General features: G+C 41.3%; 1 protein-coding gene across 5 annotated transcripts in view; it reads left to right on the forward strand.

Annotated features, from left to right (window-relative positions):
- The window catches only part of ZNF236 (zinc finger protein 236), a 154,701-nt gene that overhangs the window by 59,554 nt on the left and 78,222 nt on the right, over nucleotides 1–16,925 (forward strand). For all 5 annotated transcript variants that reach the window (XR_005779072.1, XM_040432600.1, XM_040432602.1 and 2 more), the window contains exons 13-17: nucleotides 507–651; nucleotides 821–1,081; nucleotides 8,149–8,390; nucleotides 15,080–15,181; nucleotides 15,271–15,422. Coding sequence is in view for 4 of the 5 variants with exons in the window: in XM_040432600.1 (XP_040288534.1) it covers nucleotides 507–651; nucleotides 821–1,081; nucleotides 8,149–8,390; nucleotides 15,080–15,181; nucleotides 15,271–15,422 (902 nt within the window). In the remaining variant the exon portion in view is untranslated. The remainder of the gene's footprint in view (nucleotides 1–506; nucleotides 652–820; nucleotides 1,082–8,148; nucleotides 8,391–15,079; nucleotides 15,182–15,270; nucleotides 15,423–16,925) is intronic.

Consider the following 16,925-nt stretch of genomic DNA (forward strand, 5'->3'; position numbering starts at 1 on the left):
TGACGGAAAAATAAAAAAGTTATGGCTTTTAAAATGCTAAGTATTGCTGTACTTTAAGTAGCAAACTAGGCTGCATCCTCAGGGGGCTAAGTAATATAAATGCAGTTCTGTAATTATACAGTTCAATTTATATCCAGGCTTCATTTAATACATAACTGTATTTCAGGCCAGGAAGATGGTTGCCAGCCACCAGTACTGGAATGTGAATCTGCATCATGGCTTCCATTCCGTAGCCACATAGCTATGCCGAGTCTATCATAAAACTGATCTTTTGCTCCGATCCTTACGCTTGCTCATTTTTTCCGTTTTCAAAGCAGTAACAGAATATTCAGTTCCTGCCTAATATATCCCACCCCTCGACAGGTGCCATTGTTACGGGAAAATGTCATTCACTTCATCTGCCAGTGGTTTTAATGTTCTGACTGATTGGTGTATATATCATCTAGAAATTCTCCCGCTCATTTGTATGCTAATCGTTCAAAATGTTCCTTTTCTTGCTCATCTAGGCCTCATCCAGCCCATTTCACGGAACAGTCAGTTTATCCAGAGTTACTTTATTAATAGCTATACGCATGAAGCTGATCGACCCTACAAGTGCTACTACTGTCATCGAGCTTATAAGAAGTCCTGCCACCTCAAACAGCATATCCGGTAAAAACCAAATCAATTTTATTAAAACTAATCTCCAGACAAATAGGAAACCCGACTGTGCCCCTAGATTTTCTATGCAGGGACAGAGTTGGTGGCGAGAGAAATCTGCTTTATTATATGCTTTTTTAAACATTGCATGAAAATAACAGATTTCTTTTTCGCCTTTTAGGTCTCATACCGGTGAAAAGCCCTTTAAGTGTTCTCAGTGTGGAAGAGGCTTTGCATCATCTGGCGTTTTGAAAGCTCACGTTAGGACTCACACAGGATTAAGATCCCATAAGTGTCCTATATGCAATGGAGCTTTTACAACCAGCGGCAGCCTCCGGCGTCATATGGGTATTCATAATGACTTACGACCATATATGTGCCCTTATTGTCAGAAAACATTTAAAACCTCTCTAAATTGCAAAAAGCACATGAAAACTCACAGGTAAATGGCATCCAAGTGATTTGTAAATCTTGGTTGATTTATTTTTGCAATTTTGTACAGTTTCTTCATGTACGTTCTGCTATTTTGTGCCAGATGTTTGGTGTTGCTACAGCTTTGGTCGTCTTTAGTAATCCGTGTTTAATTAAGCTGTTCCAATGTACTCTTTGATCCTCAAGTACAGTTGCTATGTGAAACCTTCTCCATCAAAGATCCGCTGTTTGTACTGCAGACCTTTCCTTCCTCCTCATTCACTAAGTGTCCATTCACATGTCCGTGGTGTATTGCGGATCCGCAATACACCCGGCCGGCACCCCCATAGAACTGCCTATTTTTGTCTGCAATTGCGGACAAGAATAGGACATGTTCTATTTTTTTCCAGAGCTGCGGACCGGAAGATCGGGACCGCGCTCCGGAAATGCGGATGCGGAGAGAACATAGTGTGCTCTACACATCCATTCCTGCCCCATTGAGAATGAATGGGTCCGCACCCGTTCCCGGTATTGCGGAACAGATGCGGACCCATTTGCGGACGTGTGAATGGACCCCAACAGGAGGTTATAATTGTTTGCCAGGTTACAAAAACAGTGGAGCTTCAGCCCGGACCTGGTCGTAAGCCTGCTGACTCACATTACTCTCGCCACTCCTCTTTCAATCTCTCTCCACTGTTTCCAAGATCACACTCCATTTATGTACTTTTTTTTTTATATGCATTTTATTATAAATAAAAATAAAAAAAATAGAAAAGCCATTTGGCAATCACATTTATAATACCTACTACCCCTCCCCCAACCCTCTGCTGCCAACGAGGGGAAAATTACAGGAGCGAAAGGGGGAAATAAATAAAAATTGTCAATGGATTGAGGAACTAGAGGATAGATCTTTTCTATCCAATCCAAAATAAAGTAACTTGGCAAATAGTTGGGATAAACAGTACCTTACTGTTTTGTGTATACCCAGAGACCTATGTGTATTCTGGGTTACTGATTACAAACCAAGCTTGTGTAGACGTTGCTCTTCTGTTTTTACTATAGCCCGGTTTATCAAGCAGTTCTCTTTATTCTAGCGTAGATCTCGCAACATATTCTCCCATAGACCTAGGACTGGCAGACACTTACCTGAAGGCTAGTTTCTGGTGAAACATCAGTCAGGTGGACAGGAAGTATTTTTGCTGTTTTCTTATTGTTGAATTGATATGTCTATTTTCAGTATAAAAGTTTTGTATGTGTGATTTTAACCCCTCGGCGCGCTCTGACATACCTGTACGTCTGAAGTACACAAGGGGTGTATGGAGCTTGCCCACAAGTTGAGCCCATTCCATATGTGGCGGGTGTCGGCTGTGTAATACAGCTTACTCTTGTCCTCGGTGACAGGATCAGAGGTAACTCCTATCCTAGTCATTTAACTCCTCAGAAACAGTGATCAGTAGCAACCATAGCATCTGAGCAGTTAGTCAGAGATGACTCCCTCTGATCTCTGATGGCTCCCCATGGCAAAATCGTGGGGTGCCAACCTTGTGAAGGCTCCCTGGCCTGCCATTCCAAACTGCATGTTAAGACCTGCCTGTGACAATGCTAAAAGGGATTTTACCAGTGTTTATTATTGATGACCTATCCTCAGGATAGGTCATCAATATGTAATCTGAAGGGGTCTGACACCTGGCAACCCTGCCGATCAGCTATTTGAAGAGGCAGTGGAGCTCCGGTGAGCACCACAACCTTCTCGCAGCGTACCAGACACAGTACCGTCCATAGCAATGCGGCTGTGCTTGGTATCGCAGCTCAGGCACATTTGCTTGAGTGGGACTGAGCTGCGCCTAGGCCATGTGACCAATGAATATGACATCACTGACCTAGGAAAAGGCTGCAGAACTGAGCGCCATGGTTTCTTTAAACTGCTGATTGGCTGGAGTGTCAGAAGTCAGGCCCCACCGAGCAGATATTGATGACCGATCCTAAGTGTATATATGTGTGTGTGTATATATATATATATATGTATATATAAAATATATATATATATATATATATATATATATATATATATATATATACACACAAAAAAAAGTGCAACAAAAAAATTTCACAGCACTTCCCAAATGTGGATCAAAAAGTCTATTTCAAATCACCAGACAGCAACGTTTCGGTCCACTGCACACGTATATATAGAATCATCTATAGATGTACCATGAGACAGGTACAATTCTGTGCTTGGAAGTGAGACTATTAGCTATCGAGGGAGCTTTCCCTATTCCTTGAAGACAGAATGTTGAGCCCTGTCACCTTTTGTTAATCTCTACCTCTCTGATTTCTGCCAGCCAGATATGAAAGCAATCAGAAAGAAGTTACTTTTACAAAAATGCTGGAAACAGCATTGTAAGCCAGCATTATAGCAGTTCTCCATCAACTTCTTTCTGGGTAAAGTGCCGCCCGATTGTAACCTACAGTCGTCTTCATGGGCAGCACAGCGTTCTTTTGATAAACTTGGTTGCTGATGGAGGAACATGTGACCCAACATGTCCAATAGCAGCCTCCAATGAAATACGCTCAACACAACACCACGCATGCAATGGTTTCCCTTATGTCGTGGTTTTCAATAGCACCTGCTGATGGACATGAGCAGCTATGTTGAGGACTAGAGCACCATGCACTGAATGAAGAAAACTGTACTAAGCAAGGGGGCAGCACTTTACAAAGAAGGATTTGGATGTACTTGTAGATCATAGACTAAATAGCAGAATGCAGTGTCAATGAGCTGCTACAAAGTTAGAACCAGCCAGATACCTCACGTGGATCCAGAGATCTCTCCATTCATTGCTCTGCTAGCTCAGGAGCCTTTGTCATTTCTGCTGCAGCGCTCTCCCTATCACAGTTTAGGAGGCAGTTGAAGGATGAAACTGAGCATGTGCGGCCTTCTCAGTGAGCAGGTCAAAGAAGAAAAAAAAAAAACAGCAGGAGGCGCTATACAGATACATTGTATTGAATAACTCAGTGGCTATACTACTTTTTTTTATTACATGCAATTATAAAAGTATTCAGATCCAGGTGCTGGTTTAAAAACCGTGGGATATTTTTTTCGTGGGACAACCCCTTTAACTTTAAAAGTAGAAAAAAGCTAAAAGTTGAATTTTGAGCTGTGTCTGCAATAATCCTTTACCCTCTTTATTTTATTCACCCGTCCAAGACTGAGAGTTATCCCTGTGTACCTGAAGAAATATGGAATGAGACCTTAGACCTCTCTCCTGTCCTGGCTGATATAAGGTCTCAGGTTGATCACAGGTTCTGCTTAGTGAACTTTCCTGGATTTTGTAGAACCATGGACACAGGGACCATAGATTACAGGGACATGATCCAAGGTGTCACAAATCTACAGTCAGGTCCATAAATATTGGGACATCGACACAATTCTAACATTTTTGGCTCTATACACATGCCCACGCCATGACACTACAACCACCATGCTTCACTGATGAGGTGGTATGCTTAGAATCATGAGCAGTTCCTTTCCTACTCCATACTCTTCTCTTCCCATCACTCTGGTACAAGTTGATCTTGGTCTCATCTGTCCATGGAATGTTGTTCCAGAACTGTGAAGGCTTTTTTAGATGTCGTTTGGCAAACTCTAATCTGGCCTTCCTGTTTTTGAGGCTCACCAATGGTTTACATCTTGTGGTGAACCCTTTGTATTCACTCTGGTGAAGTTTTCTCTTGATTGTTGACTTTGACACACATACACCTACCTCCTGGAGAGTGTTCTTGATCTGGCCAACTGTTGTGAAGGGTGTTTTCTTCACCAGGGAAAGAATTCTTCGGTCATCCACCACAGTTGTTTTCCGTGGTCTTCCGGGTCTTTTGGTGTTGCTGAGCTCACTGGTGCGTTCCTTCTTTTTAAGAATGTTCCAAACAGTTGTTTTGGCCACGCCTAATGTTTTTGCTATCTCTCTGATGGGTTTGTTTTGTTTTTTTTCAGCCTAATGATGGCTTGCTTCACTAATAGTGACAGCTCTTTGGATCTCATCTTGAGAGTTGACAGCAACGGATTACAAATGCAAATAGCACACTTGATATGAACTCTGGACCTTTTATCTGCTCACTGTAATTGGGATAATGAGGGAATAACACACACCTGGCCATGGAACAGGTGAGAAGCCAATTGTCCCATTACTTTTAGTCCCGTAACAAGTGGGAGGCACATATGCAAACTGTTGTAATTCCTACACCGTTCACCTGATTTGGATGTAAATACCCTCAAATTAAAGCTGACAGTCTGCAGTTAAAGCACACCTTGTTCCTTTCATTTCAAATTCATTGTGGTGGTGTATAGAGCCAAAAATGTTAGGATTGTGTAGATGTCCCAATATTTATGGACCTGACTGCATCTCCACTGACTTCAAGGCGTATACAAACAGTGGTTGAGAAACCCCCCTACCAATCTCACCCACAGGTATCCTGGGTGAATTAAAACTGGGGGTGCAGGATTATTAAGATTTCTACTAAAAGGTCGGTTTTCATGTTTTTCTAGGGATGGTTCTTTAATCTTGGGCTTTTGTGATTTGATAAATCTGGTATAAAATGTAATTAAGGAAATGGGTGGATTACAGCACCCAGAAAGATTAGCAAAATTAAGACTTCAGTTTGGAGAAAAGACAGCTTAGCGGTGACCTAATTACTGTGTGCTAATATATAAATGGTCAGGACAGAGAGCGGTCTAATTTTATATATAGGGGCTGTAACCATAACCAGGGGGCATCTACTGCCTTAGAAAGGATTTCTTTCATTTGTGGAACTTTGCGTTCTGGATGTCTTCCTAGAAATACAGAGTATTGGAGAAAATCTATACTTGGCATACTATGATTCAGGGTAATAGGTTCAGCTCTGGATCTATGTATATGTCTATGTAGCTATTCTTGATGTATTATCAGAACAGTACACTTATACCCACTCGAGCATAACTAGAATCTAAATGCGATGCTGTACTAATGCAAAATTACGTTGGAGAGTTTGTTTTTTTCCCCCCGATTTCATAAAAGCTTTCATTGTGAGGCCTTTTCTGCTATTTCTTTCTGGTCTAATTGCAGTCTCTGTAATTACTAAACCGAGCCACAGCCACTATTGTACTTGGCGTCCATTTACTCTATATAGTACATGAAGGTTATTAAGATGTTTGTGTGTTTTGTCATATTCAGACCTTCAGTGATAGCTTGGAACAACATGTTGCTTTTATTCCCATGCACTTCTCCCAAAATAATTACTGTCATATGGTGATGAGTACATCTAGCTTGACAGAGAGAGCAGGGTAATGTGAACCACTATTGCAAACACCTAAAATGGGAAAATGGTACTTGGGTATGAAATGTTGACATGGGAGCCCAGAACAAGTGTTGTTCTCATATCATCTGAACCATTTAGATTACTACTCGGCTTCTTTCTTTCAGACAGAAGTATCTGCATTAAGATGTCATGTCTCTTTGGCAGTATGATTTCAAGCAATTGTTCTGCCTAATGTTCTTCTTTATTCAAATACTGGATTCAAGAAGATTTTGGAATGATTGCAGATTAGAAAATTGCAGAATGTAGTTATTAATTAAAATGAGTGAAGTACAAAAATGACCTCCTTTTCCGTAAGTGGCACCTTCCAGTAGTCCTACTTTTGGATCAAAATTCCTTGGTCTTGTTGATTGAAGGGCTGTTAGAGCCACTTGTTATTACAAGGGATCATCTAAAAGCCGTTCAGGGTTGAAGTAATAGATAGGGAACTGCCGATTGGGAATTTGCCTCTTTTACAAAAACCATAGAAACATAGCACTTTGTAATTATTTCAAAAGCAAGCAAATGCATACAGATTTGCAGTGGCTGAGATCTAAGATGGTGATATCACACAGCTTGTAATTTTGTGCATCATAATTCCCCTGTTTGGTGCTTAGTATATTTGTCCAGGCATACTGTCTCTGATATGGCATGGGGAGATGCAGTTGTACTCTGGATGGTTGGTTTGATGAGGCATTTTATAGGTGTCCAGCGACAGTGACCATTTCCTCCATGACTCACTGGTGTACATAGTGTAGAAGCGCCGCCTTTGGCTACTGAGGGAACCTTATGAAGATGATATTTACATGTGCTAGGTTCCCTTTCCCAACAGCAATTCCCCTATAAGGATTGTGTAGACAGGCTTTAGAGGGGTTGTCCGGGTTTAGCTCTGACATATCCACCTCTTCACCCAGGCAGTCCTTCTGACATAAGCATTGGATCATTTTACGCTCCGATGCTTTCCCAGGGCTGTCCATGGGTAAGATCCAGTGACATACAGGGCTGTCCATGGGTAAGCTAGGTGAAGGCTTCCGCCTAGCAGTGTGTCCGGTTACATCACTGGCGCTAATGGCTAGGGCCGGTGACATCAGGGGGCTAGGGCATCGCCCTAGTTATTTAATGCCAGGGCAGCAATAGTACCTTGTGGGGGACAAATCATAAATTTTCAGGGTTCACCGAAATTATAACCTTTTGGGAAATTTGTAACAAAATTCCATGCTGAAAAACCTCAATAAAGTATAGTATACTGTATTGTAATGAAGTTTTACAAAACGCTGTGGGGAAAAAAAAAACTTAGGTTTGAGGGCTGTGGATTATCAACTATGTGTTGCAGATTTATTGTGCATTTTTGCTGTTGATTGCAGTGCTTTTAACACATGTACATGTGGCCTTGTATTCATTGTATATTAACTAACCCTTAATCACCTGAAGATCAGATGGGAAGAGCACCTGCATCAGCATTGTTGTTGACAGCATGTCAGATATTACTACGCAATATACATAATTTATCAGCATCCGTGCATTGGTTTATGCAGGTAGAGCAGCTGACTTTTGCTAGTAACTTTTCTCCAGTTATGAGCATTTTTAAGCTTGCCTTTAATACAGACTTCAATAAAAATTCTGCTTGTTATTCCCAAATTCTGTTTCAATCCACCTTTTTAATTGGTAAAAAGTCAGAACATTCAAGAAAACAGACAGACATAAAATTCAGGTAAAAACACAGCTTGCAACCCAGGGTCTATTTACAAGCTTTTCTATTTCTTTTAGGTACGAAGTTGCACATCAACTCCAGCAGCATCAACCAGCAGCTCCAGAGGAGACCCCGGTAGACCAAATCCATGTAGCTAATCAAATACAAGTAGAAATAGAAGGAGCTGGCCTTCACCAGACAAACAGCGTAGCTGCCCAACAAGAAACCATTTTACAACTAAGCCCACAGCCAGATATGGGCACCGTCTCACCTGCCCTGGAGCAGACACTTGCTGATCAGCCATTGGAAACTGATGAAGGTAACCCAGGATATATTTTCTTTTATATTTTTTTCTTAAAATGTACGGTAACTCCAAGTTAAAGAGAGTCTAACAGCAGTGACTTCCTTTCCAACTGTTTGCATAGAAACATAGGTGTAGTTCACCTGATTACCCCTTCACGACATGTACTTTTACGTCACATGTCGAGTCTTTAAACTTTAAAAGTCCGGAGTGTAGCGGACGCCATAGAACCCGGGTACCTGCTGTTTAACACAGCAGACACCTGGGCCAAATGTCTGCGACTGGCGGTAATGCCGTTCGCGGACATTTAACCCCTCAGATGCCATGGTCAAATTTGACCACAGCATCTGAGGAGCCAAGAATTCAGGAACGCCTTCCCTTGCAGTAATAAGTCTGTATTAGACTTCTAGGTTTATAACTTGTATATTACAATTCAGGCCAGCAGGTGACAGCACTGAATTGTGCTATACCAATCTTTATATATGGTAATCGATATAATACCATTACTGTATACCAATTGCAGTCTAATGATTGCAAGTTGGGGTCCACTTGGGGGCCATTAAAAAAAAAGGTTTAAAAAAAAAAGTGAAAAATAAATAAATCGCCCCCCTTTCCCTAATATAAAAATAAAAAATGAACGTCATGGGCATCGCCATGTCCAAAAACACCTGTACTTTTAAATGGTGTCATTAAAAAATAAAAATTGTCTCGCAAAAAACAAGTCTTCGGCCATGTGAATGAAAAAATAAAAAATGTATGGCTCCAAGAAGGCAGGGAGTGAAAAATGAAAACGCTAAAAACAGAAAATCGCTCCATCAGCAAGGGGTTAAAACACTGTTAGGCCTCATGCACACGGCCGTGTCCCGCGGCCAAGAGTGGTCCATGGTAACCCGGCCGGGATTCCTTCTGACAGCAGGAGCGCACGGCGTCATTAGTTGCTATGACGCCGTGCGCTTCATGCCGCCGCTGCTGTACAGTGATACACTGGTATAGATGCTGTCAGAAGGAATCCCGGCCGGGTTACCACGGACCGCTCTCGGCCGCGGAACACGGCCGTGTGCATGAGGCCTTATTCTTTTGGTGATCCAAGTCTTTGTTCCCGAGTTATGTTTTTCCTAATATGCTAATTTGGCATTTTGGTGCAATGAGGGTGTCACCATTGCTCTTTTTGCACCCAAGCTCCACTTATTTCTGTGGCCAGCCCCTCCCTGGCTACTTTGCCACTGCCTAGCCCTGTCAATCAAAGCAGCCATTAGGGGACTGACCACAGAAATGAGTGGAGCTTGGGTGCAACAAGAGCAATGACGACGCACTCGTTGCACCAAAACAATGCCTATTTTGAATATTATAAAAAAGTATCATAACTTGGGAAAGGAGACCCAGATCAACAAAATAAAAACAATATTTTATTCAGGTGAACTATAGCTATGCAAACTAGGGAGGTCGCCGCAGGTGCTAAATTCCCTTTCAACACTATAGGATAATTGGGAATTGTGTAAGGGTACTTTCTCACTTGCGTTGTGAAGATCCGGCAGGCCGGAACTGCCTGCTGGATCCAGAAATCCATGTGCAAACAAATAGCATTTGTAGACGGATCCGGATGCGGATCAGTCTAACAAATGCATTGAAACACCAAATCCGTCTCTCTGGTGTCATCCGGAAAAACGGATCCGGTATTGCCGATACACTTGGTGCCAGATCCGGCACTAATGCATTTCAATGTAAAATAATGCAAGTGTTCTGGGATTTTGGACGGAGAAAATACCGCAGCATGCTGCGGTATTTTCTCCGGCCAAATACCGTAAGAGTGACTGAACTGAAGACATCCTGATGCATACTGAATGGGTTGCTCTCCATTCAGAATGCATTAGGATAAAAAGTTTTATCCATTCCTTTTCATTTCGAAACAGATGCAGGCTGTATGATACAGCCGGCACCCTCCCCATATGGAGAAGACTCATCGCAGCAGCCCTCTCAATGCATTTGTGATTAGGGGTTAATTATTTTCATTAGTGGTGCAGTGTCCAGCGGCTACAGCCTCCCACCTCCACTCCCTCTCAGTATTTTCATTAGTGGCAACTTCTGATCAGACCCCCCGCAGTGAAATCGTGGGGGTCCGATCGGTTACCATGGCAGCCAGGACGCTACTGAGGCCTTCCATGGCTGCCATGGTAAGCTCCCTGCTGCTGTGTGCACAAAACACAGCAGCAGGGAGAGTGTAAAATCCTATTCACCCTAATAGATCTTTATTACGGTGACTAGGATAAGGGATCGATCCCAGGTTCTATCCCCCAAGGGGCTAATAGTAAATTTAAAAAAAAGTAAAAATAAATAAATAAAAAAATATTTCGTTTTTCCAATTTTATATTTAAAAAATTTACAAAAATTAAGCATATTAGGTATTGTCGCGTCCGAAAAAGTCCGAACTATTAAAATATTTAAAAATATCTCCTATGCGATAAACCCTGTAATGGTAAAAAAAAAATGAAAAACACCTAATTCCCAATTTTGTTTGTCGCCTTGTCCCCCCAAAAAATATTATGTTCTATTATGTGCCAACATTCGGAAAAATGTGGATTGCACACGGCTTTTTTGTTTTATTGTTCTTACGTGTAGTATTGAATGGTAATTTCTTTATGGTATGTAAATCAAATCAAAATTTTGGTATTGTGACAAAATCTCATTAAGTTCAGCTTTGGATTTTGAAAGGGTAATGCACATAAACGAAGTGTAACGTCATAGACGCGAGGTAAAGCAAGTTTTGCATTATTTACAGCAAGATTTTCAAAAGCCTCAGTGGAGCCCATATATTTTAGCACGCTACGAAGGAGGTATTGTAAACGACGTTTTCAAACAAATCGAGCTTGGATAGAGTAATCCAAACCCGATTCACCCAACACTACTAACTTAGACACATATGTAGTACTAGAGTTGCACCAGGTATCGAAGTATCGATACCCAATCAATACTTTTAGACCCGGATTGATACGATACTGGGTCTTACTATTTAACAATACTAGGCTGCGCTACTGCGCCCCCCCCCCCAACCCACCCAGTATTAGAATCATTGGTGGCGCAGTGGCCACAGGCACCCCCCCCCCTCACTGTTATATTCATTGGTGGCAGTGGCCCCCTCCTCTTCATTGGTGGAGCAGTGGCAGTTCCGATCGGAGCCCCAGCAGTGTAATCGTGGGGCTCCGATCGGTTACCATGGCAGCCAGGACGCTACTGAAGCCTTCCATGGCTGACATGGTAAGCTCCCTGCTGCCATGTGCACAAAGCACAGGGCAGCAGGGACAGTGTAAAGTCCTATTCACCCTAATAGAGCTCTATAAGGGTGAATAGGACAAGGGTTCTAGCCCCCAAGGGTGCTAATAGTAAATAAAAAGTAAAAAAAAAAAAAAAAAATAGTAATAGTTTCCCAATTTTACATATAAAATTTGCAAACAATAAAAAAATAAACATATTGCATATCGCCATGCCTGAAAAAATGCGAACTATTAAAATATTAAACCATATTTCCTATGCGGTAAACGCCGTAACAGAAAAAAAAAATCAAAACCGCGCGATTTTTCTATTTTTATTCACCTTGTCCCCCCCAAAAATAGGATAGGACTGTTCTATTATGGACCGGACGTTCCATAAAATGCGAAAATTACTCAGGTTTTTTTGTGGTCAATTTTTTTCACGTGGTATCGAATGGTATAGAGCCCAACCTGCGGCCCTCCAGTTGTTGAAAAACTATAACTCCCAGCATGCTTGGACAGCCTATAGCTATTAGGGCATGCTGGGAGTTATAGTTTTGCAACAGCTGGAGGGCCGCAGGTTAAGCATCCCTGGTATGGAGTATTGCAATACTTTTTTATGGTATTGAAATCAAATCAAAATTTTTGTATCGTGACAACCCTATGTAGTATAGGGGTGTGGAAATTTAGGGGAAGATGTATCAAAGTGATGTAAGGTAGAACTGGCTTAGTTGCCCATAACAACCAATCAGATATCAAATCCCACCTTTCTTTATCCAAAGAAGCTGTCAAAAATTAAAGGTTAAATCTGATTGGTTGCTATAATACTTTACACCAGTTTGATAAATGATGCCCTTAAAGTGTACCTGAGTTTTCAAAAAAAGTTTGCATAATGGCTGTGCTTCTTTGTGCCATCACAACTGTGAAGGAACAGTTAAATTTGGGCTTCCCTAATGATTTTTTCAGCCATATTATCCCTAGTTTCAGCTGCATAGCTAGATGCATTTCACTCAGAAGCAGGGGGCGTATCCATTCAATCCAAGTCTGCCAGCACTGTACTGCTGTGACATCCTTTCCTTTATTTCCCACTATATTTGTTTTCTTCTAGTGAGCTCAGAAAGCTGCTAAGCAAGGAGACATCAGACTTACAGATACACAGAAGTTTCTGTGCTCTTCAGAAGCATATTTTTAAATGGAGTGATTTAGAAATTGTCTAGTTACACCATTCTCAATTTAGTTAATATAAATTGTGTGAAAGTACATCGACTCTCTGAGTTGTCAGATCTGTATGCAGCCACTGCTTGCAGAACCTCAGCAGAGGTGTCCACCTTGTTGGAAGGATCGGAAATGCATCCTGAGGTGTGGTGCTACACCGAGCTCCAAGTGTAGTGGAAAAAGACTGTTGGATTTCAATGATCCTTTTCTTCTTGGGAAGATGTTCCGCTACCAGAGGTGTTCTCCCCTTTCCCTGTTTGGGAGACACATACATGTGTGTGGGAATTCAGAGAGTACTATCTAATGTGTATGGCCAAACATACCGTGAGGAACAGAAGTATTTGAACACCCTGCAATTTTGCAAGTTCTCTCACTTAGAAATCATGGAGGGGTCTGAAATTCACATTGTAGGTGCATTCCCACTCTGAGAGACAGAATACAAATAAATAAATCAGGAAATCACGTTGTATGATTTTTAAAGAATGTATTTGTCTTGCACTGCTGAACATAAGTATTTAAACACCTGAGAAACAGCAAGAATTCTGGCTCTCAAAGACCTGTTACTGTGCCTTTTAAAAAGTCCACCTCTACTCCACTCATTAATCTAACTTAGTAGCACCTGTCTGAGCTCTTTAAAGACACCTGTCCACCCAACAGTCAATCAGACGCCAAATACTACCATGGGCAAGACCAAAGAGCTGTCAAAAGACACCAGAGACAAAATTGGGGACCTCCACAAGGCTGGAAAGGGCTACGGGGCAATTGCCAAGCAGCTTGGTGAAAATAGATAAACTGTTGGAGCAATTGTTAGAAAATGGAAGAGGCTAAAGACGACTGTCAGTCTCCCTCGGACTGGGGCTCCATGCAAGATCTCACCTCGTGGGGTATCACTGATGATAAGAAAGGTGAGGAAAAGGCCCAGAACTACAAGGGAGGAGCTGGTCAATGACATGAAGAGAGCTGGGACCACAGTTTCAAAGGTCACTGTCAGTAGAACACTACGCCATCATGGTTTCAAATCATGCATTGCACGGAAGGTTCCCCTGCTCAAGTCATCAGATGTCCAGGCCCGTCTGAAATTTGCCAATGACCATCTGGATGATCCAGAGGAGGCATGGGAGAAAGTTATGTGGTCAGATGAGACCAAAGTAGAACTTTTTGGTCTAAATTTCACTTGTGTTTGGAGAAGGATGAGTTGCACCCCAAGAACATCGCCCCCAATTATGAAGCATGCGGGTGGTAACATCATGCTTTGGGGGTGCTTTTCTGCGAAGGGGACAGGACGACTGCACTGTATTAAGGAGAGTATGAATGGGGCCATTTATTGTGAGATTTTGAGCAACAACCTCCTTCACTCAGAGCATTGAAGATGGGTCGTGGCTGGGTCTTCCAACATGACAACGACCCAAAGCACACAGCCAGGATAACCAAGGAGTGGCTCCGTAAGAAGCATTTCAAGGTTCTGGAGTCGCCTAGCCAGTCTCCAGACCTAAATCCAATAGAACATCTTTGGAGGGAGCTGAAACTCCATGTTTCTCAGCGACAGCCCCTAAACCTGACATATCTAGAGGAGATCTGTGTGGAGGAGTTGGCCAAAATCCCGGTTGCAGTGTGTGCAAACCTGGTCAAGAACTACAGGAAACATTTGACCTCTGTAATTGCAAACAAAGGCTTCTGTACTAAATATTAACACCAATTTTTTTCAGGTGTTCAAATACGTATGTTCAGCAGTGCAAGACAAATAAATTCTTTAAAAATCATACAATGTGATTTATTATTTTTTTATTCTGTCTCTCAGAGTGGGAATGCACCGACAATGTGAATTTCAGACCCCTCCATGATTCCTAAGTGGGAGAACTTGCAAAATCGCAGGGTGTTTAAATACTTCTGTTCCTCACTGTATTCTATCATGTTGTTATAAGAATTTTGTAAGCATTTCCTGCTAAACATTTGCATTGCCCATCATAGAAAGAAAGTGTGGATTAAATTATTAGTGAAAGTATACTGTAAATAAAATTTAAAAAAAAACATAAAACGTGTATGTTATTTTTGTACAGAAAAGTTCTGTAGACAGGAGTTTTTCTTCCACCAAAATAGTAGAAATTTAACGAAGCTTGACACTAACTAAGCATGATGCTCAAAAGTAAAAAAAAATACACAAGTGTAGAAGATATGTCAAGCATCAGGCTGAAATTGAAATTTCACTCTCTGCATGTTTTTCTCAACAACGTTTGATACATTTTGCAGACAGATTTGTTACTTCTCAGCATGCTCTGCCAGAGAACATTGGCCAGTATGAACCTCCGGTTTTGCCGCCACAGCATTTTGACCAGCAGGGGCTTTCTCAAGGTACTTTGTTCTGCAGTACAGAAATAATAAGATGCTGTTATCTAGATTGTGATTTTCTTATGTATGTTGAGAAAATGTAATTTTCCTAGGTTTTACTGTGACTGATGGATTTAGTCAGCCATCAGCATTCTCAACTGTCCAACAGCTGCAAGATTCAAGTACCCTGGAGTCACAAGCCCTCTCAACAAGTTACCAACAACCAGCGCTTATGGAGGTGCCCACTACGGATGCTATTAACATGGTGAGTCTGCCAGCCACCAGATTTCCTACACTTGTGGCTTTCCGACTTTTATGTTTTTGATTCTTTTCTCTCAGTTTAGATTATTCAAATTATGGCTGAAATATAGATTTTTTTGTTAATTTGACAAGTTGAAGTTAAATGCACGTTCAGGGGCTACTTTTTTATGATTGCCTTTTTGGCTAAAAATCATTTTTTCAATTGGTCTTTATTAAAAATATTCAGCCGTTCTGTCACAAAGGGATAACTGTCTAGCTGTGCGAATGGTATGTTCACTTTCACTCTGTCACTCTAAAAAACCTTATCTGTAAATTACTGAACGGTCATAACCACTTATCTAAGCCACCTTCTTATCATGAGCTATAATGAGTGTTTATATGGTCAGAGATAAAAAGCCCTCAGCTGAGCTGCCTGACGGAAAGAGTAAAAATGCAGAGCACACTACTAGAGAATCTCAAGGCTGAACAGAGAAAGAGTCAAGATTTTTAATAAAGCCCAATATATATATTTTTTTTCACCTGAAAATAAGTACAGTGCAATAACAAAAAAATGATTCCCCCTAAGGTATACATAGCCTTTAAAGCAGATCTGTCAGCTTAATAGGCTGCTCTATGTATTTTAACTGCTATGTTCAGTCAGGTGCAATACCATTTTTCATTTGAGATGGTTTAGCTACCAGGTTTTTAAATTTGTACTTGACTTTAGAGAAGACCTGTCAGACATGTCGTTTTATTAACTAATTGCATTCCCCATGTAATAACAATTCTGGGCAATCTTTTCATATCACTATATTGTACCATTCATCGGTTATTCGTGCTAGAACTTTATGACTGAATTGCCAGCAGTCTGCAGTAATGGTCCAGATGGGGGGGTGTCCCTTCACAGTCTAATACTATCCAGCCAGTGTCAGAATATGCAGGGATACACCCCCAACTAGTGAGTCTCATTTAGACCTTTATTATAGATTGCAAGCTATACGTTATATAAAAAAGATTCTCCATAATTGGTATTATGTGGGGAATGCAGGCAGTTATTAAAACACGTCAGGAGAGGTGACAGGTCCTCCAGGGCTGTATTCACAGTTCACATTGTCCTAAGCGCTAAGCCTGAATATGCTCCAGATAAAAGCCAATTTACTCTTAACAACTGTCATCATGATTTCTTCACTTTTGAGCAATCGTAATGATAAATGGTCGTGGTCCATGTTAGCAAAGGAGAAGATCAGCAATAACACTTGCCTATCATCGTGACGCCGTAAAAATTAATTTATTGGTACCACGATCAAAAAATGTTAATACTGTTCATAGTGACATTTACATAAGTATACAAACGTTAGCCATACCCCCAAATTACAATAAATGCAATGACTAAATAACACTACCATACAGTGACTGGATAATACCACCATACACTGACTGAATAACACCACCATACAGTGACTGAATGACAACACCATACTTCTAGGGTCAGGTCAAAAATACCAGTTATTGACTGTACTTTTACATT

This window comes from Bufo bufo, chromosome 5 (assembly GCF_905171765.1).
Source record: "Bufo bufo chromosome 5, aBufBuf1.1, whole genome shotgun sequence".
Classification (NCBI taxonomy): Eukaryota; Metazoa; Chordata; class Amphibia; order Anura; family Bufonidae; genus Bufo; species Bufo bufo.